Source organism: Talpa europaea (assembly GCF_964194135.1).
Source record: "Talpa europaea genome assembly, chromosome: 9".
NCBI classification, from domain to species: Eukaryota; Metazoa; Chordata; class Mammalia; order Eulipotyphla; family Talpidae; genus Talpa; species Talpa europaea.
Window position 1 is genome coordinate 28,993,856 of NC_140076.1, and position 25,497 is coordinate 29,019,352.

The 25,497-nt window shown below is 41.3% G+C and overlaps 1 protein-coding gene across 2 annotated transcripts in view; it reads right to left on the reverse strand.

The window, feature by feature from the left end:
- EFCAB14 (EF-hand calcium binding domain 14) overlaps positions 1-13,899 on the reverse strand; it is a gene marked incomplete at both ends in the record, with an annotated part of 32,857 nt that extends 18,958 nt beyond the window's left edge. For both annotated transcript variants that reach the window (XM_084241566.1, XM_084241565.1), the window contains 3 exons: positions 6,528-6,673; positions 12,144-12,292; positions 13,718-13,899. In XM_084241566.1, coding sequence (XP_084097692.1) covers positions 6,528-6,673; positions 12,144-12,292; positions 13,718-13,899 — 477 coding nt within the window. The remainder of the gene's footprint in view (positions 1-6,527; positions 6,674-12,143; positions 12,293-13,717) is intronic.
- Between the last annotated feature and the right edge of the window lie 11,598 nt (positions 13,900-25,497).

Consider the following 25,497-nt stretch of genomic DNA (forward strand, 5'->3'; position numbering starts at 1 on the left):
TGAGATAAATGTTTGCTGTTTTAAGTCATTAAATTTTGAGAAAAATGTAACACAGCAACAGACGACTAATACAGGCTGTAAGGACTAAGATAGATAATTAAAGCTCTTAGCACAGTACCTGGTAAAAACAAAATGCCAAAGAAGTGCTAGCTTTTTATTTTTTTAAAGATTTATTTATTTACTTACCCAAGTACTGGGTACAGTCAGAAGTGTGGGAGGGTGAGAGAATCCACCAGAGCCAGAGTGGGGAGCAGAACAGGCAGACTGACAAAATACACTGGTGAGGGGAGTAGCGGGCACGGCAGGAGAGGTCTGCGCGCCATGTGGGACCCTCGCTGGCAGCCAGGGATCGAACCGGTGCTTCAGAGGCTGCAGGCAGCTTCACAGCCCAGCGCTTAACCGCTGCGCCACCGGGGAGGCCCAGAAGTGCTAGCTTTTTAATAGTGAAATTTAATAAACACGTAAACAAATTTCCAAAAGATCTCCAAAATATTAAGACTAATCATCAACTTTCAATGCTGTTCATTTAAGTGCAAAATGGGTGAGAAACCTCAGGCCACAGAGATGCTCTCAACAAATGACAAACCTCTTCAGAGAAGCATTTCCATCAAGGAGGTTTTAATCCATGCCTTCAGAGATGAAAAGGACATAAGGAAGCATGTCCTATTCATGGGACAGGAAACTGGAGAAGACTTACTAGATTATCTAGGAGTATCTGTCAAAATTTGAAATGTTTATATCCTTTAATTCAGATATTTCATATCCAGATATTCATCTTTAAAGATTAGTTGCTCATGTGCACAAAGATGTATGTATAATACTATTCACTGCTTCCTTATTTATAAGAGCAAAACACTAGAAATAATCCTAATATCTGTCACTATTGATGTATAGTCAGTGAACAAAGTGAACAGAATAAATCCTAGACATACACACACACGCACACACACGAAAAAGGGATTGGAAGAATGTGTTCAGACTATTGACAATGGGCACTTAGAGGATGGTGGGGAAGGGGGAAGGAGAGGGAGAGGGGGAGAGACAGAGAGACACAGACAGACATACAAAGATTGAATATATTAACATATTACTCATGAAAATTTAAAGACAAAAGATGGGAAAGAAATACATAAGAAAAACACATCAGAAAACTTTGGTGGGGAATGGACAAATTTCTGTGGCTGGCCCTTTTTTCCATGTACTCCACTAGGCCTTCTTGTGATACCCTTAGCCATAAAGTGCTAGGAAGGCATCTCTCTTTCCGGTATGTTTACTCAGTGTCTCAAAGTACATACACAGTTGGTTCAAGACCACCTTGATAGGCAAGAATATGGTTATTCCAAATGCCTTATCAATTTTGTTGTTACCTTCTGGCCACTGAAGGCAAATCAGAAGTATTTCAAGAACTGATAACGACCTCACAAATAGCCAATGTGGCAAGTTGGCAGCTACCATTTTACCCCCAAACTAGACTAGAGCTGAAAGCTAATGCGAGCAGGATAAGGTTTGGGACCTTTCCCCATGTCCCAAACACTCTAGGGTGTAGAGTATCAGCTGCCTCACTGAAACAGTATGCTCTGGAGAGCAACCAGTTAAAATTAACTCTCGAATTATCAAACATCACTTACAACTTCTTACAAGACCTGGGCCACCCACTGGTCACAAGTTATATTTCCATAAACTGCAAAGCTGTCTAGGAGTTCCTCCTTACTTGCCATGGGTATGCTGCATGACCCCCAATGGAGGCCTGAAACATAGTACCAAACTCTATGTTTGTTCCTATACATAATACCTATAAGAAGTTCAATGTATAAATCAGGCATGGCAAAGAGTAAAAATGACTAATAATAAAGCAGAAAAATTACTACAATGTACTGTAACAAAAGATATGTGAATGGAGTCTTTCTTGCCCAAAATATCTTATTGTTTGTAATAAGATGGTTGATCATGGGTGGGTAACTGAAACCATGGAAAGTGAAACCCCAGCTAAGGGGGACCACTGTATCCACCTTTCGGTATTTCTCTCTTCTGTGGTACAATTCCAAACTTGGTAGAAAACTACAGCAAAGCCACATGTGTAGATGAAATGGAGAGACAAGGGGACAACTCTACTGATATCTCTGGGACTGTTCTGGTTTTTGACAGACACATTGTAGAATGCCAGGCTGGACTAGAACATTATAGAACCTATTTCTAAAAGCCACACACTGCAATTCAAAAGTATAAAACATTGGGGCCTCCCCGGTGGCGCAGCGGTTGAGCGCTGGGTTGCGAAGCTGCCCGCGGCATCTGCGGCGCCGGTTCGATCCCCGGCTGCTCCCCGGCCACCGGAGGAGAATCCCACATGGCGCGCAGACCTCTGCTGCCGCCCGCTGCTCCCCTCAGCAGTGTACTTCGGTCCTGCCTGCTCTGCTCCCCGCTCTGGCTCTGGTGAATTCTCTCACCCTCCCACGCTTCTGACTGTACCCAGTGCATGTACAAACAAACAAACAAATAAATAAATAAATAAACATGCCTCTATTAAAAAAAAAAAAAAAAAAAAAAAAAAAGATTGTCTTTAAACAAAAGTATAAAACATTGAATTAAGTAGAAACTACTACGGAAAAAAAAATCCCACATTCTAGCCAAAAGTTGAGTCATGATTTTTATGCATATTACATGAATTTTCATTAGCAAAATTAAAAACAGCCAAGACTATTTGCTTATTGGACCATTTTGTACCATAAAGGCTCAGATTCTGCTTCTTCGCTTTGGGGTTAAGATTAAGTGTCCTTTAAATAGTAAATGAAAGAGTTACTAAAACAAGCAATCATTAATGATGAATGAATATGGCCCTAGTAGGGATGTGATGTCACGTCCTTTCAATTTTATCCTCTGAGTTTTTCCAGAATCCCATCGAGGAAATAAAAGTGGAAGGTGGAATGGAACACCAGAAAGAATACAGGCACCGAGACCTTGAGTATTTTTAGTGTCAGCACAGCTACACAGCTCTGTACAAAGATTACTTAAACTCTTTGGGCCTCAGTTATCTTAGCTATAAAATGGAGGTACTGCCTCTTACTCCATGGGGCTATAGAAGCAAAAAAGAAGCTTGTGTGTGTAGTCCATCTAAGAGTGGCCAGCACAAAGAAGGCATCTGATGAATGACAGTTATCTTCATTGCCACCACCACAGCATCATTGTTGCCATCATAACCTTCATCATCATGATTAAAGGTTGGAGTACAGTGTACAGCTTTCTAGTGTAATTATGTGTATCCAAATATAACTGTATCACATAAGATATCTGGACTGAGTGCACCAAAACATAGAGTGTGCTATAGTAGAAGGGCGCTCAAGGTCCTATTGATATGGCTCTTGCTGACATATCCTTCCTTCTGGCCTCTTTCCACCAAGCTAGAGCTATAATGAATTACTACAGTCCCCGACATATTGTGTTTTTCACTCACCTATGCTTTTGCACAGACCATTTTCATTATTTGCAGTTTGGATCTAGACAATTGCGGCAACACTACTTTAGTGAATACTGAATTATTGCTCCTGAGGGATACAAAGGGTTGTGTCCCTGAGAGCCCTCTGGTCACAGCATTTTCACCAAATGGTTACTACAAATCATGACCTCATTCTATGTGTGCTTCTGTTTAAAGACATCTTGTTTAATGCATATTGTTGAACTTGACCCTGAAAGATGTTTATCTCATACATGTATTTTTTTCTGTGAGGCACATCACAGCCTTCTTGAACTTAGTAATACTAGACATGACTTCAGCACTATGTTTAGAGGACATTTTAAGCAGTAGAAATGAACAACAAAAATGCCTTTTGATTTACTGAGCAAAAACTGCTCTTGCTCTAGGCATGCCTGCCTGGCCAACAAAAAGCACAAAAATGTGAAGTCATGACACTGAATATATTGAGAAAAGGACACTTGTTTACGGTATGAGAGCTGAAACAAGGTGGGGTGTCATCTTGTTTGACCTGATCCGGAACATTTTTGTCAGATAACTCAAATTTTTTGCCACCATATGCCTATCAGTGCATGACTCTGGAAGTATCACAAGTTTAGAGTTTGGGGTTACAAGCAAATTTTAGTAAGTAGGTGAATTTATAAAAATGGAACCTGCAAATGATGAGGATTAATTATACTAATGTTTTTCTCTTTCTGCAGAATTCTCTGGCCAGTCCCTATTTGCCTGTCAGGATTCAGCTCAAGATAACTCTTTGAATCCATGTCCTATAAAAGCAGCTCATTAAACATTTGTAAGAATAAATGGTCTTCAAAGAGCCAGGGGAGATTCCCTAATAACAGTTGAGTGGGCATGGGTATAAAATCAGAGGCTTCATGAAACAGAAAAGTAAATGAGATTTTTAACTACTGGTTTAAAGATTTCAAGGTGAAACTTGATTTTAACTTATTTCAAACTGATGGCTTTTATTTTTTCCCCAGACTGCATTAACTTCAAATCACATTGTGAAAAGGATTGTTCTTGTTAAGCGATAGTACAGTTTGTTGTTGCTTAAGCCACTTTGAATGCTTCAAAAAAAAATTGTCACTAAAAGCATCTTAATTGAGAGTTATCTTTAGATATAGAAACATGGTTAAATATTATTTTTGTCTGTAGACCTATTTTGGTTTAGGAAAAATACATCTTATTTCAACAAATCATCAGAGATGTGTAACATTAATTTTAGAAAATTGCTCACAGTGATGAGCTCCCTTTGGAGACATTCCCATCACACCCCATGCACCATGCCAGCAGAGAATGCCCTGTATCAGGCTGGTGTCATCAGTTAGTATCATCATTTTTGAAGATCTACTGAAGCTAAAATGGAAAGCGTTTCAGTTCAAATATGAATGCAATTTAATTATGAAGTCTTTGGATTGAAGTAAACTTTCCATATACTGCCTTTCTAGGCACTTCTTGCATTAGAAATAACAGCCAGGTCAAGAATAAAATGATTCTTTTGTTTCCAGATTTCTGGTTAAAGAGCATTTAGAAACCAAAATGTGTGCCAAAGATTTGAAAACCTATGTGTCCTCTCATACCAAGTACTAATCTCCCCTTTGACTCTTCCTATGGTGATTTACAAAGAGATGGGAATAAAGGACACTGCCTCTTCATCCTGAACGATCCCCTCACACTGGAAGGGTAAACTCCATGACTATTTATGTGGCATCCATGGTTTGTCTCAGTGGGTGTTGCTAGTTACCTCTCAGCGCTTCACTGTGGTCTACTTTCATTTGCTGTAATTTCTGGCCAAACTAATCATTTGCTCTGTGAAGACAGGCAAGGTCATAGTTTATCCTACTATTTTTTTTTGGGGGGGGGGGGAGAGTAAATACCTGTTCTTTTCTAATTACTAAGAGGATAAATGAAAACAACACTTGGTGCCACAACCCACCCATTATTTCATGAATAAGTTAAAAAAATAAAATAGAACTGAATAAAAAATACCATAAAGCATCATAATATTAAAGGTAAGCTACTGTTTTCAGAAATTTTTATTTCATTTACATATGTGTATGTATGAGTTCATTGGATAATGGTATACTGTGGGTTCCAGACAAAAGTATGAAATCTACTGGCCCAGGTCACTGATCTATAGTCTTAAGTGCTGACATGGCCTGCCCATGTACTACAGCTTCAGAAATATTTGCAATAACTTTATTCTCTGCCAGTGGCTCATTCTGAATAACATGACTCCACTCTGAAGAAGAGACTATGCTCTTATTCTCAGAGAGGGTGGCTTATCTATTCTTAACATTTGGTTGGAGGTCTATCATTCACTTGGTAGTTTTTTCTTTTCAATGAGCATGTCTTTCCTACTAAACTAAAAAAACTGGGATGTGTCTACAATTATCCAGTGGCAACTATGACATCTTATACATATTAGACGCTTGATCAACACCCTTTGAATAAGTCCTTTTTCTCTGGCAAAGTCCCTCATTTGTAATGCCTGCCTAGTGAGATCTGGCCAGTTTAGGGACTGGAAAGTTTTTGCTTGCCTGGCCAAAATATTTAACTAACTCTGTCATCTCCTGTGCTATTCTAGAATGACTATCATTAGTTGTGGATGGTGTCCAGAGTTGTTTCAGGGCAGTGTACAGAACCATACTCCAAAGCTGTGTCTGTAAGTTTATAAACTCTATTAAAAAAAAATAAGCTCCCATTAGCTAATAAAAATAGGCTATCCATTTTTTGCCAGCCTATTTATTTGGTATCTACACACTGCTTTTATTTGGTATCTACACACTGCTCTTTTATTTGGTACCTACACACTGCTCTTCAGGAAAAGCCGAGCCAAGCATTTCCATCTCCCTCTAAACTATTCTACTCAATAAGGCTGTTCTTTTGCAGAAAAGGTTAACATTTTAAATATTTGATAAATGTGTTGGAATCACAGTATATAAAACACAACTTCTAAAAGATAAACAATCTGGAGCTCCATATACCTACAAATTCATTCTAAACAAACACAAGTAAATATTCATTGCTTAAACAGATGTAAAAGTAATACTTTTGCTACCTGCTTATTCATTTCAGTGATGTTTATCCAGACTTTGTTCAATCCCAGTTCTCCAGATTCAATATTTTCAAGTTGTTTTTGTTTGCTGAGAAGTTCTTCATTAAGCTTGGGAATTTCTTGGAATGAGCTTTTCTGATTAGATTCCACTAAAAGTAAAAATAAGAACAATCATAAGTAGTCATAAAATTCCCTCATGGCTTCAAGATGAAAAATGGTCATAGAGTAGGAAATAAGTTAGATTCATAAAAGTTTAGTTCTAGGAGGATAATATCTGAATTCATGGCTATCAACCACACCATTCTTTATATAAATGTATGTTTTTAACATTAAAGTTTCATTTAAACCTGGGCTATTTTATTACTGGCAATATAGCTTTTATAAGTCAGGTGGCTAAAAATGCTAACAAAGAAGAACATTAGTGGAGAGCTGGATTTGGATCTCAACGCTGTAATTTACTAAGTGTGATCTTAAATTACTGAAATTCTTTGAGCTTGGTTTCCTCATCTGAAAGGAACAGATAAAATTTACTTGACAGAATTGTTAGAATTAAGAGAAAGAATGGCTGTAAAGTAGTAAATACAGCTGGCTAGGTATACAATAAATGATAAATGTTAAGTACTGACCAATTCAATTGAGGAGTTTTTGATTAGTTAGTGAATCTTACTCCTTTAATACTGAAGCTAGCATAGTAAATGCTTATGTTTACTCTTTTCTCCTTCAAATTGGTCAAATGCAAGGTGGGCTTTTACCAACTCTCAAGAATTGTTACAAGGAACAATATTTTAAATCTTTTTCATAAACAGCAGTGTTTTCTTAGATCAACTTAAAGCTCAAATGAAATAGGAGATAAAGGAACTTGTTAGGTGATGTATAAGGTGACATTTGACCTTTCTTTTGGAAAGCATTTCTCCTAAGTGGTTTAGAAATTTGCCAACCTAATGGCAGAAGTCTGAAAGACTATTTTCTTTCTTTAAAAGTTATTTTCCTTTTCATGGAAAATATTGGTAATGGTGGTCCTCATGCAGTAAAACCTACATCATTTTTTAAAAAAAAACCAGACTACTTAATTAGCACTCTTTAAAATAAAAAAACTGGCATAAAGAACAGATATAAAACTATTTACTAAAATGTAAGCTCCAAGACTTTCGTTTTGTTCATTTCTGTAGGCTCAGCACTTGGAATATGCCTGGCACTTTCAGGCACTCAGTATTACTGACTGACTTAGGCGGGCCTTTGCTTGCGTCCCAATTATGCTTCTCATCACTTATCTCTCCAATCTCCTTTCTAGCCAAGTTGATTTTCCTGACACACCAGCCTCTTTAAGCCTTGGTGACTCTGCACAAGCTATTTCTGAACAGATGCCCTTTGCTTGCCCCTTCTTCATGCCTATCACCTTTTAGCCAAATTAATGCCTTTCAAGATTTAGCACAAATAGCTAGGCCCCCATCTTGCACCACTCTTTACCACTCCAAACTCCCAAGCACTTAACACACTGTGCTGTAAATATCTGTGTCTCTTCCATCAGATTGACAGAGAGCTGCTTGAGAACAGGTCTTATTTCTTTATGTATTCCCAGGGCCTACCACAGTGCCAGCTATACCAAAGCACTCAAATGCTTGTCCATGAAATAATTTAGGTTATGAAATGGAGTGAATATTATCCTTTTAAGCTAAATAAACAAACTTCAATAGTCCCACAAAAGTAGGGAGTCGTGGCATACAGATGGCAAGTAAGCTCAGTATCTGAAAATTCAGAAATACTAATACAAGAAATCAGATAACTAAATTTTCAAAAGTATGTGACAAAGAATTTTTTAATAAATAAGACTTCCTTAAGTGCTTTTAATGTAACATTTGATTTACACATGGTATGCAGAGTATGTTCATTTTATACGGTAACAACATTTACTAGTGCTAGCATTTAGAATTTTGCTGCATTTGTTTTACATTTTTCAGTTAAGTTGTGAAGAAAAACTCATCCCACACATGTCTGCTATTCTTGGATGGTCAAATGTTCAAAGGGAGTGTGAGGGGTGGGGTGGTGAAGTGTGGGTGTGAGGTTCTTTCTTTCCTGCAGTCTCTAAGAATTAAGTAGAAGACATAAGTGGGAGAGGAAATAAGACAAACACATAACTTGGGTTACAATTATTAATAATCATATAAAGCTGACAAGCCCTTTGAACACCTTGGATCCTGAGGATTGTATAAGCCAAGAGAGGATCATATTCCTTATCTGATTTGGGGCTTTTTAGGAGAGACAAGCCCAATCAGGGCAACTTTATTACATAAGTAGGAGGAAAAACAACAAAAAAATAACACATGATTGCTAACTCAATATTCTTTCATCACGGAAAGCAACGATTTCATACTTAATATATAAATACTGAAGAAAGCTTAACCAGCTCTTTTCCTGATGGAGTGTTCTGCATAAACCCTTCAGATAGAACATACATAGTGCAAATAGCAACACTTTATATTTATATGCCTTTTTAGTTTCAATAAATTATTATGCAATTATTCAACTTGCTATTGAGCCCAGATCTGCATTCAGCCTTAATGCACACAAAAGACCCCGAAGCTCTCAGTCTATGGATAGCAAGGTGGCCTCAGGGAATTACTATACAGTTATGACAGATGTTGTAACAGAGGACTGCCCATAGTGCTTTGGTAGTATTAATACTTCTTTATGTTTTACAGGTGGGAAAATGAAGGCTCAAAAAGAATAAGTGATTTGACACAAGTATGAGCTGCTAGGATTCAACAAACCTTCTGCTCCAAAGACCAGCATTCTTGCTGGTATACTTTGGCTGTCAGAGGCATGCACATCCTAATGTCTTTGTTAACACAAGGCCATTTTTAAGTTTTGCATTAAATGACCAAATTGTTACTCTGCCTATTTGAATAGAAAAGGAGATGCCTGATTTATTAGTACTGTCCTTCTCTTCTAAATTCTTTTCCTTCACTCTGTACCATAGTTTCCCTTCACTTTGTATCACAGTTGAGTGACAAAGATGGATGATTGGGAACAGAATCTTCCTCAAAATAACTGTAGCCATCTTCTGAAGTACCTGGTTCTGGAAAAAGAATATTGGACTAAGAGTTTCAAGGCCAGCCAGTACTTTTAGCTTAAGAATCAAGTTACATCTTGACCACAAGGAGAAATAATAAGCCTCTCTGCTTTGTTTTCTATTTCAGACATCTCAGCAATCCTGCCTCCTATTCTTACAATGTCTTGGAAAATTTATTGAAATAAAGAACAAGGGGCTCTGAATTTCCCAAAAAGGCATTAAGGCTAGGAGGTCTTATCTCAGTCAGTGACTTTCACTATCCTCTTAAAAAACAAGAAAAAATGAACTTACTGAAAAATATGTTAAGCAGCGGCATAATACAAAGAAAGATCATTTAAACGCAGCAAGACTGACTTCATTTAGCCAAGACAGTGGTTTTCACAAAAACTCTTGGGCAAGTAGTCCACAGCAGGCCAGCCTATGAACTGACTAGGCTATAGTCTCCATCCCCTAACCTCTCTTGGGAAGTCCTGCTTTAGACACTGTAAGTACTGGCAAACAAAAGCCAAAAAACAGCTCGACTGACAAATCTAAATCTGCTTCATTCAGCTGGCTAACAAATGTAGGTCCAAGGGGAATGTTGCGTAGTGGTAGAAAGCAGGTCTTATAGATCAGGGTATAATTTCTGGCATCCTCTGAATATATTATTTCCAGGGGTTGGTGTTAATGAGTGATTAATATGTACGTGTTGACTGCCTGCCTGCCAGGTCTATAACATATACACACTTTAAATATGTATCTTGAAACAAAGACATTCTCTGAAAAGCTCAGCAAAGGTATAAATTACACAAGTGTCCTATAAACAAAGGCACAGAACAATCAAAGAAAAGAATCCCCAGAGGATAGAAGTGAGTAATGTCTTGAAGTATATAAATAAACAATTGCTATTTGTGATCAAAACAAGCTGTAGCATAAACCTAGGAGGCCCAACTAATTACTGAGAGATGATGGCACAGACAGCTGTCTTCAGTGAGTAAACATTGTTTCTGAGAACCTTGTTTGCAAGTTTTGATTATTACTTACAAATAAAACACTGACCTTAAAAACACCATGCAATATTGCTAAGAAGACAAATTCTTTCTCACATAGTATTCTGATTCCACCATTTGAGAAAAGATAGGTCAGGGTGATTCTGGTAGAAAATTGTGGCTTACCCAACCCCATTCCCTGAATCAGAAATTCAAGATAATCAAGGTTAATATTTCAATATATTTTTTAAGGAGTATCACTAGAAACATCATTAACACACTAAGGATTAACTGTTCTTACGTAGGTTCAGAAATGAAAGAACTGAAGTTAGCAAAAAGAAGTTGGGGTAAAGGAAAGCTAGGATGTTGTGATCTCCTAAGGCCTAAGGTGGAAAGTAAGGAAATAACTCTAATTCCAGTTCTGGGGCCAGATTCATCATGGCCTTAAAAAAAAAGCCTGGTGGTCAGTCCCCTGCCACTACTAAGGTTAGAGTAGTTGAGATTAACTGGAAACTAGGTCCTTAGCTTAGAAAATTAACTCTTGAGGGCCTCCCCGGTGGCGCAGCGGTTGAGCGCTGGGTTGCGAAGCTGCCCGCAGCCTCTGCGGCGCCGGTTCGATTCCCGGCTGCTCCCTGGCCACCATAGGAGGGTCCCGCATGGCGCGCAGACCTCTCCTGCCGCCCGCTGCTCCCCTCAGCAGTGTGCTTCGGTCCTTCTGCCTGCTCTGCTCCCCGCTCTGGCTCTGGTGAATTCTCTCACCCTCCCGCGCTTCTGACTGTACCCAGTGCATGTATAAACGAAACAAACGAACAAACAAATAAATAAAAACATGCCTCTATAAAAGAAAAAAAATTAAAAAAAAAAAAAAACTGATAGTAGGAAAAAAAAAAAAAAAAAGAAAATTAACTCTTGAAATCCAGAATCAAAGATAACAGTATTGCTAACAGAAGAGATTTAGATTTTATCTGGTTGAAGCTTATTATGCAAATACAATTCTGGGGGGAAAAAAGAAAGTACTCTAGATGTGTAAAATACAACTATAACCTAGAGTATATAAAACGCTTCAACTTAAAAAAAGTATCAAACTTTAAAGACTCACAAGACAAGTATTTGTGACTTGGTACACAGTAAGCACTTCATAAATACTGGCTATTACTATTACTGTTGCTTCCTATGCTCCTCTATCGTTTCCTAGGAGGAAAATGTTTGACAAATAACCCCACATTCTTCCTCAAATGGCTTTGTGAAGAGAAAGGGAATTGTCCAGTGTGGTCTAGGTGGAGATTAACCAAGGTTCTAGACTCTTGGACCTGGCATTCCCTTCTGTAACATAAGCACTGACTATAGTCCCATTATTTCAGTTGCTATTTGTCCCAATGGGGCATAAAACATGCACTTTTCTGTTTAAAAACAGGCTTCAAAACAAATAGCTGTTAACATATTCAAGCTGACACCTTAGAAAAAGTATAAAAAAGCTAAAAAATGTGTAACTGCTTTATCAGAGTGGACAATACTCTTAATTTTGCCTGGAAAAACCTGGAAAAGGATCCAAAGTATACTCTGAAAAGGCTGACCACTTACTTGTCCTAAATTTTTCCTTGAGAGCATCCAGATCCTCCTTCAGGGCAACTTGCATCCACACCAAACCAACACAGGCCACGACACAGGCGGCAAGGATGACGAAAGCACAGAGGGGATAACAGATCTTGCAGCATCGTAAATAGTCTCCCCTAATCAGAAGAACAAATTCAAGCAGGAGAAGTGAGCATGAGTACAGCTCTACTGGAAATAGCACACATGTGTCCTCACGCAACCCCATCTTCTCTAATGAGTAAACAGTTGATTTATCAGGGAACATACTTAAATCTGTATAGCAGGTTGAAATGATTAAATGTGACCTGTGAAGAGTTCATCTACAGGCTACAAAAGTTTCAAATGCCACATGACATAGAAGGTATTCCCAAAGACCACAGGAAGCACCTGTGAGCACTGTAGCTCATGGCGATCATTATCAATTCAAGTCTAGAGACCAGTTCCAGTGAGGAAAGTGTAAAGACCAGAGCTTCTCTATAAATCTACACTGCTCTGTTAATGACCTATCTATTTCTCTCTTCAACATATACTCCAGGGCACCTTGTTTCAGTTTACTGAAACTTCATGAAGTTTTGAGCACGTTTTACCAGAAATAGGAACTGCAGATTTAAGTGGACACCTGGCACACTCTAGTTTATCAGCTTAGAAGGAAGGAAAGGTAGAAAGGGGTTTCGATTTCACGCTAAATTTCAAACAGCATTCAGGCACTAAACTAATCCAACAGGACAACTATTCCAGTTGAACTGTTCTATTTTATCAGACTTTCACATTCTCTCCCCCTACCCCCAGAATTAACCTTAATTACCTAATCTGACAAAGCTCATTAAAAATAAAACTTTTCCTTTAAAAAAATAAAAGGATGCTGACATTCTCAACAATCCTCTAAGGACATAATCTCTTAGACTCCAACCATGCATCTACATCCTCAGTAAAACTCTTTGTAGTGTGTGCCCTGAAAGGGTCTGAGGGCCCCTTTCAGCCATTTCCCACCATGAATCCCAATTCCCACTGTCCTCAAAGCTCACACTTTATCTAGGTGGCTGCACCATCTAAAAGTGGTTTGGAGAAAAGCTGCCTCTTTATCTTCCCCTCCCTCCATCTACTCTCAAGGCTCACGTTTTCTATAATTTGTCCCACACCATGTTTCCCTGTTACCAACAACTCAAACTCACTAGAGTGCAAAAAATAATCTGCAGTTTAAAGGTCCCTATTTCTTCTACACTCTTATAAAAGGTGCAGTCCCCAAAGCTTCTCTGATTTAATGTCTCTAATGTTAGTTTCTTTGCTCCTCCCAAGTTGGTTTCTTTGGGCTCTTGGAACATTCCCTAAGTTCATACTTTTACCTTAGACTCAGTGCTTCTCTCTACTCTAGAGACAGATCTCTAACTTGTCCTTCATTCAGATCCTGACTCTTTTCCCTAAGGTGATTGTTCCTTCTTTACCTTCCAAGGCCTACATCCTTTTCTTCCTAAGAACTCCTCCTTCCCTTCAACTTACTGCCCTGGTAGTCCAAGGTGCTGCCTTTCCCCCCTCCTCCCACCCCTCACCACTGCATAACTCACTTTACAAAGCGAGAGCGATTTCCAGCTACACCGAATTCCTCTTCCTCCTCGGAGCTGGACTCAGAGTCTGAGTCAGGAGGCTCAGTGCGAAGCAGGCGGTGGCCTGAGCCTTTCTTGGGCTTCTTTCTCCTGCTGTCCCCAGCCAGGCCGATCAATGCATTGAGCTCTTTGCGCTTTTTCATTTTCTTGTGGGGGGTGAGTGGAGCACCCACTCCTGAGCTGCCAGGTTCGTACCCGACGCCCAATTCTCTTGCTGCCTTGGAGCTGCCTTCCAGGGTTGGGAATCCTGGGCTAGAGCCCCCTGGTCACTCCCACCCAGGGGTGGGACAGACCAGATCCGCTGGGGGGCTGAAGACTGGAGACCAGAGGAAACTGTGACTCAGATGGGTAGGGGAAGTCACATAGAGATGGCCAGGGAGCTGGTGATCCAAATGGATAAGGCTCTGGGCATGGAGTACGAGTTACTTAAGAGGGTGTTAAGGGAAGCAATCTTTGTCTCTCGAGGGGAAAGGAAGTCAAGAATGAGAGATTCTCATTCCTGATTAAGTAGATAATCTTTCTAAGGGTGCTTCAGGAGCTAGGCAACGATACAGATGGGTGTTTGGGTAGGATTTCCAATGGAGAGGGAAAAGAAACTTGTTCTTGACTGGGAGAAGAGGAGGAAGTACAGAGCGAGACACAGGGGACGCGCTGGTCTCTCGCTAGCTGGAGGTGGCAGCAAAAGGAGGCTCCTAGCGGCTACAACCCCGACACAGCCTGGGCACGAAAAAATGCCCGGGTCTGGGATGATTACCGTCTTCCGGCCTTCGTCCTGAGTTTGAAGGGAGCCCGAGAGCGAGGAAGACTGAGAGCCCAGCTGGGAGGGCTTGGCTAGGGAGGTGCCAGACCCGCACTTGGGGAGACCCCAGCCGTGCACCTTGGGCCGGGAGGAGGGGGGCGGTGCTGAGGGGCGACCGCAGCTCAGCCCACCTGAAGCGCTCCCGCGCAGAGTTTGAGGTGTTCCGGCACGGGCAATTCTCGGCAACTCACACGCGCCGCCTCCACTCCAGCCGCGACTCCGGCTCCCGCTCCGGTTGCGGCCACGGGTGCTCTCGATAAGCTGGTGGCGGCGGCGGCGGCCGCGGGCTCCAAACCCGGGCCATCGCTCCAGCCCCAGCTCACTTCCCCTTTGGCAGCGGCCGCCGGCGCCGCCTGCCAGTAAGACACATTTCCATTGGCTGCCGTTCTGGTGACGTCACACCTGGGCGCGAGGGAAGGCGGGGAGGCGGGGCCTTAAAGGGGCCCGGGGCCCGGGCTCCGGGGAGGGATGGGCCCCGCCCTCCTTGCGGGAAGGCCACGCCCCCAGGAGAGCCACCTGGGACGCGCAGCTCACCTGAGTCCCTGACGAGTTTTGTTTCCTGATGATCTGGGGCGGGGGTAGGTACAGAGCACAGCTGCTCGACCTGCTTTGAAAGTTTACCAGGTGTCCTGGCCCTCACTCGTGAGCTGCACTTACCCCACCTGGAGGCTCCGCCCCGCTGCCTCGCCCCCTGTTTATTAAAAGTTTAGACGTGTTACAGAGTAATCACCCGTTCGAACACATGAATTCGTTCAAAATATATTTATTTAGAGCTTGCTATGTGTCAGGAGCTTTCAAGCGCTGGAGATACGGCAGTGAATAAACCACCGTCCCTGCTTTCCTGTGCTAGATTTAGCAGCATGAAAAAAACGGGACTGTCTGTAAAGTTTACATTTCCAATAAACAATGATTTTTTTTTATTGTATAAGTACGTCCCATGCAGCATCTAGGGCATCTGCAAAGTTAATTGGTTGTTTATATGAAATTCAAATTTAACTGTGTTCTGTATTTCCTATGCCAACCTTATCCCTCCAGTGTAGGGGAGCAACAACAGGTAATTATATAAAATGTCAGGAAGTGATAAGTGTTATTAGAAAAATTATAATATGATAAAATTATAATATAAAATTATAATATAAAATTATAATATGATAAGGGATGGGGAATGCCTGTGTGATAAGGGGACATTTGGTTACAGGCTGGCAAGAAGGGAGGGAGTTGTGCAATGGCCACAAGGAAGGACTGACCTGGAGGACCTGGTGTGACTGGACCTGAGAGAGAAGAGGAGAGCAGATGGGGAATGAGGTCAGATAAGCATCAGGGGCCAGATCTCAAGGACCTTATTGACCACCGTGAAGACTTGGGGAAATCTTTGGTGCTTTAAGCTGAGAGGAGGATCACTTTGGCTATTGTGTGGAAAAATGAATCTAGAGAGAGTAAGGAACAAAAGAAGGCAATTTGTTGCAGTCCAAATAGAGATGATGATTGTAGACCAAGGTAGCAGCTGTGGAGAGGCAGAGCATTCTGAGTGCTTCTTAAAGAGACAGTGCTAACATATCCGCTGATGGCTAAGCTGAAAAGTGTGAAAGAAAGAGGGTGAAAAAGTGTGAATGACTGCTGCAAAAGAGAAAAGAAGCTGCCATTTACTGAGATGGGGAAGAGCAAATTTGGGGCAAATTTGAGAAGCCAATTCAATAATTGAATGGACCACTTGGTATAACCATTTGGAGTTCTGGGCAGAGTTTGGGACCTGAAACATACATTAGAGTCACCAGAGGTTGATGATATATAAAGCAAAGTGCTTTGAACTGCTTGAAAGAAAGTCACTTAAAGTATTTTCACACTTACGTTCTTATTGGGGCAATTTTCTATCTTTGTCTAGAGATAGCCACCCAAAGCCTGGCCTGTCTCTTATTTGTCTTTGTTTCTAGCCCTGTGACAGGCACCTAATACCAATGATCCAATAAATATGTGATGATTACATGAGTGGGCAGAAGCATATGAAAGTATGAATGGAGTTTCAGAAGCAAGAGAGCTGTGATTAAATCATGTGTCACATGCTTACTTGCTCTGTCAGCATGGACGTCACTTAAATTCTCTGAGCTTCAGATTGACCCTCTGCAAAATGGGATCAAACCTCTATTTCAGGGGCCTCCCTGGTGGCCTGGGGTTAAGTCTCAGCACACCACTGTGAAAACCCACCACTATGGCCTGGGTTCGGTCCTGAGTTCGATCCCCCACCAGGGAGCTAAACCACAGGGCGTAGCAGACCTCTTCTGTCATGCCCGCTGCTCCTTTGAGTAGTGTGGTTCAGTAGATCTGCCTGTTCTGCTCCCTACTTTGTCTCTGGTGAATCCTCTCACCCCCTGCACCTTTGACCTGCACCCCAGTTCTTCTACACAAAAATAAATAAGATCTTAAAAAAATAGCTAGTGGCTATTAGCACATAACAGAACCTTTTTATTATTATAGTGGACAACTCTGCCCTTGTGCCTATGTGAAGGTCTGGGGATGGACAGGAAGGGTCTTGACTTCAAGAACCATTTCACAAACACATCCTGTGGTCATGGGAAGCCGTAGGCAAAAGGTGACTGGCCTAGGACCAACCTTCCGATGGCCCTCCTGTGTTGCAGATACCGTGTTCTCTCCAAGGGAAATGGCTAAGGAACCCAGGGGAGAGAGGCAAGGCCAAGGATACATCACCCAGCTGCAGCAACTTCTTCCAGCCAGAGCCTGTCCTCTCTGAGGAAGAGACCTCCTCTGGCACTGGCCGGTGGGATGGGTATGGGTGAGGGGGCATGGAGGAGTGAAGCTGAGAAGTAAGGAAATTAATTCTAGATCTGTCTTAGAGTCTCTCTGTCTGCCTGTTTGTTTATTAATCTATAGATAACACCCTCCTCCATTGAGTAAACATCCTATGTTGAGTCACCCTCTAAATGAGGCTGGTCAGGTGTTTCTCTTCTTTTAGGAGCTCTTAGAGGCTCTTAGAGCTCTTAGAGGGTGGGAGAACAGGCAAGTGTGAACTCATTCTGGAGGGGTGGAGGTGAGAAGAGGCAGGACTACGTATGAACTGAAACTCCAAGTCCCCGGTGCAGCCTCCATTGTTCCTTCGGACATGACTTACAAAACACAGATTCAAAGATAACATTATTAAGATTTTCAAGTTGAAGGCCACGGAACATAAATTCCCAGTTGTGGGACACCTCTTCAAGGGGACCCTCTGCACCTGCCCTGGTCACCCATCCGTTCAGCTCTTCCTGATAGCACCTAACTCACTGAATAACTCTAAATAAGTTTTTTGCCTGACCCATAATATGCCAGCTGTTCCATTAATGTGGTCATTAATTATTAAATATGATATATTAAACATCTTCATTTACTAATAGAAAATGCTGCTTCCGTTTGCTACAAAAATATTTTTGCCACCATCTTTCTTGGAATTTGGCTATAGTTAAAGTTGTGTGTGTGTGTGTGTGGGGGGAATGGAACAGAAATGAACACTTAAAAATATTTAGGTATCATGCATTTTTGTGTTAATCTTCACTGCGATAACTAACTCTCACGAGACAAGCATCTTATTCTCACTCTAACCAAGAAGGAAATTGATGTTCAGAGACTGAAAGAGGCTTGTCCAGGGACACAAAGCTCATCAGTGATAGATGCTGGGGCTCTAGATCTTTCTGCTGCTGAAGCCTGAGTTCTGCACTTGGTGCCCAGCACCATGGTGGGAGAGCCCACTGCCCCGGGCCTCTGCTCACAGAACATCTGGGAAGGGAACACCAGATGACGCCTCTTCTCCCAAGATGGCCACATATGCTTCCCCTGGCCCCTTCCCCATTATTCTTGCTACTGTGCAGGCAGCTGCATCCTGTACCCTGATGAGAGGCCTAAGGACAATGGGAAAGGGAAGGATTGGGTGGTAGGAAAGGGGCCTAGCTCCAAACTAAACAATTGTTTCTCTCCCGGTGGGTCCCCAGCAGCCGGAAGCAGCAACTGGTTCCCAGCATTATTGTTGGCAAAGGTGAGGGCTGCCTCTGCTGGGATTCCCCTTCTATTCTATCTGTAGCTTCTTTGGAGTTGCTGTAACTTTTTGTGTCCTGGCTGTAGTAGAACCAGTTTCCCCATTAACTTGTGTCTTAGGCACCTAGGGCCTAGGACTGGTGGGGCCTCAAGGACTGTTTGCTGAATTAAATGATTGGAGGAGTAGTTCGGACCTTAAAGAGTTTTCAGACATTGTCCTTCATTTTGGTGGATCTATCATCCATCCATCTATCTGTCTGTCCATCCATTCAACAAACCTACCTCGAGGGAGCCCCTGAAGTGTGTGAGGTCCTGTGTGGGGCCCTGGAACACACTTGTAATATTCAGGCTGTATCCTGCAAGATTTCCCAGGGAGCAAGCAATGGCCTCTGGGACAAGTGCCACAGAACAGATTTATAATGGAGGAAAAGAAGCAAATCTGGAGTGACTATTTTTCTTAGGATGAGAATGGTAATCCTAGGAGAGAATCATGCCTCCAGTGCCCAGTGCCCCTGCCCAAGTTCCTGCCCTCTTCCAGCTGGAGAGCGGAGAGTTGAGAGTGTTGCAACTGGCATGGGATGAACCCTGGACCACCCGCCAACTGTGTGATCTGAGGCAGTTCCTTTTCTTCTCTCAGCCTCTTCTGAAAATGGGCTCCTCTTCTGAAAATGGGAACTAGTAACAGTCACTTCCTGACAGTGCTGTAGGAATGATTAAATTTAAATGGTGACATTAGAGGCTTCAAGGGAGTGGATAGGTAGACCAGGAAACAGCCCTCTAGGAAATCCCATTTGAACCAGGAAACTTAAATAGTACAAGCTGGAAGAGAAGGTGACAGAATCTTTTTTTTTTTTTTAAATAAATTTTATTGTTATATTCCCCACACAATTGCAGCCCCCCCCATTCTGACCCCAATCCCTCCCCTCCCGCCCCCCTAAAAGTGTCTCTGGTTCATAGTTTTTTGTTGATTTTGATTTTCACTATCTTATAGTTATTCATTTTCCTGGTCCCTTATTTAAGTTTTCTAGATTCCTGCTATGAGTGAGACCATCCGGTATTTTTCTTTTTCTTTTTGGCTTATTTCGCTGAGCATGATCCCTTCCAGCGCCATCCATGTTGCTGCAAATTGCATGTGTTTATCTTTTTTGAATGCTGAGTAATATTCCATGGTATATATGTACCACATCTTCTTGATCCAGTCATCTATTTTTGGGCATTTGGGTTGTTTCCAAAGCTTAGCTATTGTAAACAATGCTGCTATAAACATAGGGGTGCAGGTGTTCTTTGGAATTGATGTTTCTGTGTCCTTTGGGTAAATACCTAGGAGTGGAATTGCTGGATCATATGGAAGCTCTATGTTTAGTAGGTCCAGAAATCTCCACACAGCTTTCCACAGTGGTTGGACCAGTTTGCACTCCCACCAACAGTGCAGAAGAGTTCCTTTTTCTCCACACCCTCGCCAACATTTGTTGTTGCTAGTTTTTTTAATATGTGCCATTCTCACTGGTGTAAGATGGTATCTCATGGTAGTTTTGATTTGCATTTCCCTGATGACAAGTGATGTTGAACATTTTTTCATATGCCTGTTGGCCATTTGCATTTCCTCTTCAGAGAAGTTTCTTTTTAGCTCTTCTGCCCATTTTTTGACTGGATTATTTTCTTTGTTGTTGTTGAGTCTCATCAGCTCTTTGCAGATTTTTGTGATCAGTCCTTTATCATTAGTGTTGGGTGCAAAAATGTTCTCCCAGTTGGTGGGGTTTCTCTTTGTTTTTGTTATTGTCTCTTTTGCTGTGCAAAAGCTCTTTAATTTGATGTAGTCCCAGCTGTTTATCTTTGCCTTCACTATCACTGCTTTGGGTGATGTGTCTGTAAAGATGTCTTTGATGTGCAAATCACGTAGTGTTTCGCCTATATTTCAGAAGGTGACAGAATCTTAAAGGTAGGGCTCTTCTGACTGAAAGAGGACGCTCTGTGTGTGTGTGTGTGTGTGTGTGTGCGCTACTTCCATCAAGGCTGGGCTTTTGTGGACGAAGGAGTAAATGATGGCAGACTGAGTCATTTGGGGCTAAAGCAGAGCTAGGCAAGGCTGTTGGGGCCCCCTGAATCCTTTCCTGAGGGAACACTACTGACTTTCTGTATCTGAGTCTGTGTAACACTCCAGCTCCATCATACCGAACCTCCTTACCTGGGAAGATTGGCACTAGGGAGACCATAGACATTCACGACCCTGTGCTGCCCTCTGCTGATATTTTGGACAACTGCACTTCTTAAGTGGGAGCAATTTCCATTTACAGAAATAAATCTTGTGTCCAACCCTCATAGAAATATTTCTGGTGTTTAGAACAGGTGTGTGTGTGTGTGAGAGAGAGAGAGAGCGAGAGAGAGCGAGAGAGTGAGAGAGCGAGATAGAGATAGAGAAAGCTTAACAACTTATGTATAAAATCTGTATACTAAAGCTACAATGTATTGTTGAGAGGCCAAAATAAGACTTAAATAAATTAAGTCATGTACCATGTTCATGGATTGAAAGACAATATTGTTATGATATCAATTATTCACAAATTGACCTATAGAGTCAATACAATCTTAAGCAAAATGCAAGAAGCGTTTTTTTTTTTTTAAAGAAATTGACAAGCTTGTCCTACAATATACATCAAAATGCAAAGAACCTAGCATAGTAAAGAGATTTTTGAAAAAGAACACAGTTGGAATATCCACATTCTTTGATTAATAGAATGCAAGAATAATCAAGATTGGAGGGAAGGGAGGGATAAAATTGTGTGAAAGTCTGGGGAGAAAGTATTTCAAGCAGGGAGAAAAGGAAATACAAAGACCCTAAGGTGAGAGCACATTTGGTACATTTGAGGAACAATTAGGACACACCAGTATGGCTGCAGCAAAATGACCAGAAGTAGCAGGAGATGGGGTTAGACAGGCAACAGAATACCTGGGAGTCATGTAGGCTATTGTGAAGATTGTGGATTTTACTCTGACTTAGGAAACCATTAGAAATTTTGATAAGATAAACTATGCAATCCTACTTAATGTTTTAATAGGATCTCTCTGGCTGCCATGTTCAGAATAGAATTAAAGGGACAAGGGTAGAAGCAGGTTTAAAAGCTACTGTAATAATAAGAGATGATGGTAATTTGAATCAAGGAGGAGGTGGTAAGAAGTGTTGGTTTATGGACACATTTGGAAGGCGGAGATGACTGAATTTGCCGATGAATTAGATGTGGGTTATGAGAGAAAGAAAGGAAGGAAGGAAGGAAGGAAGGAAGAAAAGAAAGAAAGAAAGAAAGAAAGAAAGAGAGAGAGAGAGAGAGAGAGAGAAAGAAAGAAAGAAAGAAAGAAAGAAAGAAAGAAAGAAAGAAAGAAAGAAAGAAAGAAAGAAAGAAAGAAAGAAAGGAGAAGGAAGGAAGGAAGGACTCAAGCGAGCAGGCAAAGGTAAGGCTCAAACAACTGGAAGATGGAGTTGCTAATCACTGAGATGGGAGGATGGTGGGAGAATCATTTGGCTCAAACAACTGGAAGATGGAGTTGCTAATCACTGAGATGGGAGGATGGTGGGAGAATCATTTGGCGAGGGAGAGATCAAGTGTTCCGTCATAGACCTGGTAAGTTTGAGAAGTCTATTGGACATCCAAGTGGAGCTCTCAAGTAGTTAGAGATATGAATCTAAAGTCCAGGTAGAAGTCTAGGTTAGAGATATATTTAAAATCATGGAACGGGATGAGATTACTACAAGGATGAGTGGAAATAGAAGAACTCCAAGTACCAAGTCTTTGGAAGTATCTTCCGACATTTAGAGTTTGAGGGAATGGAGGGGCTCATTAGAGTAGCAGGAGGGAACTCTTTGCTTATGAGCAAACGTGTGTAGGAACAGGTGGCCAATAATGTCAGAAACATGGGCAGGGGAAATCATGAAGAGCTGTGAAAGCAAGATTAGGGGTTTAGTAAACGTTTTCTAAGAAGACGGAGTCATGGTCTTTTTCATGGTCAAGCTGTAGAACGAACTGGAGGTTAGGGTGGGAGAAGCTTGTAGGCAAGAAGACTAGGGAGGATGCAAGAGCAATCATGAAGTCATCATATCAGGCTAGATCTGTGCTGATGGTTTTCGGATCTGTTTCCTGGCTTTGGAGTGCCCAAGCCTGGAGTGTCAAAGTCTGACAAAGATTCCAGTTGAGTCTCCTGGCTCAGCCTGAGCCCTAAGAAGTCAATTTCGTTGGCCTCTGTCCATGGTGCAGGTCCATAATTCCCTCATGCCCTCTCCCTCTCCTTCCCCTCCCTGTCTCTCTCTCTTTCTCTCTCTCCCCGCCCATTCCTTCTCCACTCTTGAAAGCACATCTGCCTTCTTATCTAAGCCTTCAGGCTTGGCACTGAATCAACAAGCTCTGTATAACTGCACATGTGGCCAGAGACCCAGAGGTATTGGGTTCTGATAAAAGATGGGGCCTATGGCTGGCTTGACCTCTATTCGTATCTGTCAGATCATAGTTGCTTTGATGAAGTCTGACTGGTCAGACATATTGAGAAAACTTTATACCTTGGGAATGGAGGGCCCTGACCATTTTCCTAGACTCCATACAACCCCTATGTTTGAATCTGTTGGATGTAGTTCAGCATCTGAATAGTTCCTTAGTCTTGTTTCTCAGAGTGGCCTAGTTTCCACTGTGCTCAGCAATCACCCTTAGAAACCAAACTTTCTGTCTTTGGTCTTTGTGTGTTAACTTTTCCTGAAAAGTCCTTTTATGCTTCCTTCCCCTGGGTAAATCCTAAATGTTTTTCAATGCTTAGCTTAGTTGTACCTGATCCTAGAAAGCCTTCCTTGATGCCTCCCAAATCATTTAGGTGTTTTTCCTCCTCTTCCTCTTCTTTTATTTTTTTTTTCCATCCAAAAAAAGAAGTCACAACTCTGTTCATGATAGAAACAATATAAATTTAAAACCAAGCTGCAGTTACACTTTTGAAACACCCAGAATAGGTCCTTCTTTTAAAATGATTTTTTAAAATTTATTATTTTTAAATTTTATATATTTTTACATCATTTTTCATTTTTTCACAATGTACGCATTTTCATCTTGGTTAGAGTCCCTGTACACTTCCCACCCCCCTGTTTTTATCCTACTCCCTCCTCCTGTAGTGTGTCTCTGGTTTATAGAAAAAAAAAAAGGAAAAAAATTATTATGTTGTTAATTTCATAATAACATTCACAATATCATTACTGTATTTCTTCAGAACTCTAACTGCTTTTGCTTTTGATCATTTCCTTATGACACAACCAATTTTATTCCCTTAACTTCCGTAAGTTCAACCTCTTCGTCTTCACTTGCTTCTTGTACAGTTGGACTCTGCCTGGTTTCCTGAATATTTGAGACAGTTTCATTTTAAACTGTGAATTTCTCAGTAGCTGCTTGCTGTGCTGTTGAGATAATCCTTGATCCTGGCTTCCTCCCACTATGTAGGTATCTGAAGCTGGACACATTTAGATATCTGATTTTGTGATGTCTACACGAGGATATTCTTAGATTTATGCATAATGATTCCAGTAACCCCTGCATCCTGTCTAAGACCCAGTTTGGACATAGTCTTTCATACCTTCTTTTTATTCCAGCCTGTATTGCTTTACTGATTTGTTCTTTTTTCTGTCTGCCACTAGTTTATATAACTATATAAATTTGGGAGTATAACTTCACATCTCCATATGGGTACATGCCTCACTCACCCTTCACCGACTCTTCACAGCCCTATTACTTTCCCTCTCCTACACCCTCTCTCCTCCTCCCATCCCTCTGGGGACTGGTATATTTTTCATCGAGTCTAAGAATTATTCTTGTTGTTTTGACTGGTTGTTGTATTTGGTTATTTATATTCCACAGGTGAATGACACCATCCAGTAACTTTTGCTTTCTGAGTTATTTTACTTGGCATAGTCACCTCAGGATCAATCCATTTTTTCCCAAAAGACACTTTTTCATCTTTTTCCAAATAGCAGAGTAGTCTTCCATTGAGTATCTACTCCACAATATTTTTTTATCCATTCACCTGTTGATGGGCATTTAGATTGTTTCTATGACTTGGCTGTTGTGAATAATGCTGCCATGGACATAGGGGTACATAAATCTTTTTGTATTTGGGCTTTCACATTCTTTGGGAAAATATCTAGCAGTGATATTGCTGGATCATTTGGTTTTTCTATTTTTATATTTTAAGGATGCTTTATACCATTTTCTGCCAAGGTTGCACCAAATTATATTTGGAATATACCATTTTTTCCTCTACATCCTCACCAACATTTGTTGTACCCAGTGGTTTTCATATAGGCCAGTCTCATAGGGGGTGAGATTTGCATTTTCCTTATAATAATTGATGTTGAGCATATTTTCATGTGCCTGTAGGCCACCTGAATATCTTCTTTGGAAAAGTGTACTGACTGGTTCTTCATCAATTTCAGCTGCTGCTGCCAGGTGGGCTTGTGTGGTTGCCTATGAGGACTCCTGTTCCTCGAACTCTGGAACTGATTCATCACTGTCAGATTCTGTTCCAGATCCTGTCTCAGCCTGGGGCTGTGGAGATTCCTGCTCTGTGGCACGGATGATTTCTGTGGCTTCACCCAGCATTTTGTGCAGGGGGTGTGGGGTGGGGAATGCAGAGCCAAGATGGCAGCAGAAAGGGCGAAGCCTCTTCTTGTTAATTGACACTCGTTGCACAAAATTGACTGATCTAAACACTTCGCTCATGACACTGTCATCAATAGTTCATACACAGACTTCTTATCCTCCCTCCCTCCCTCCTTCCCACTTTTCTTTCTCTGTCTCACATACACACAAACTCACAATCCAATCCAAGAAGAAACATCAATAATAATTACATTTAAGTGTCCATTCTATGTAAATACCATCCTGAATTCACAGACGCTTTA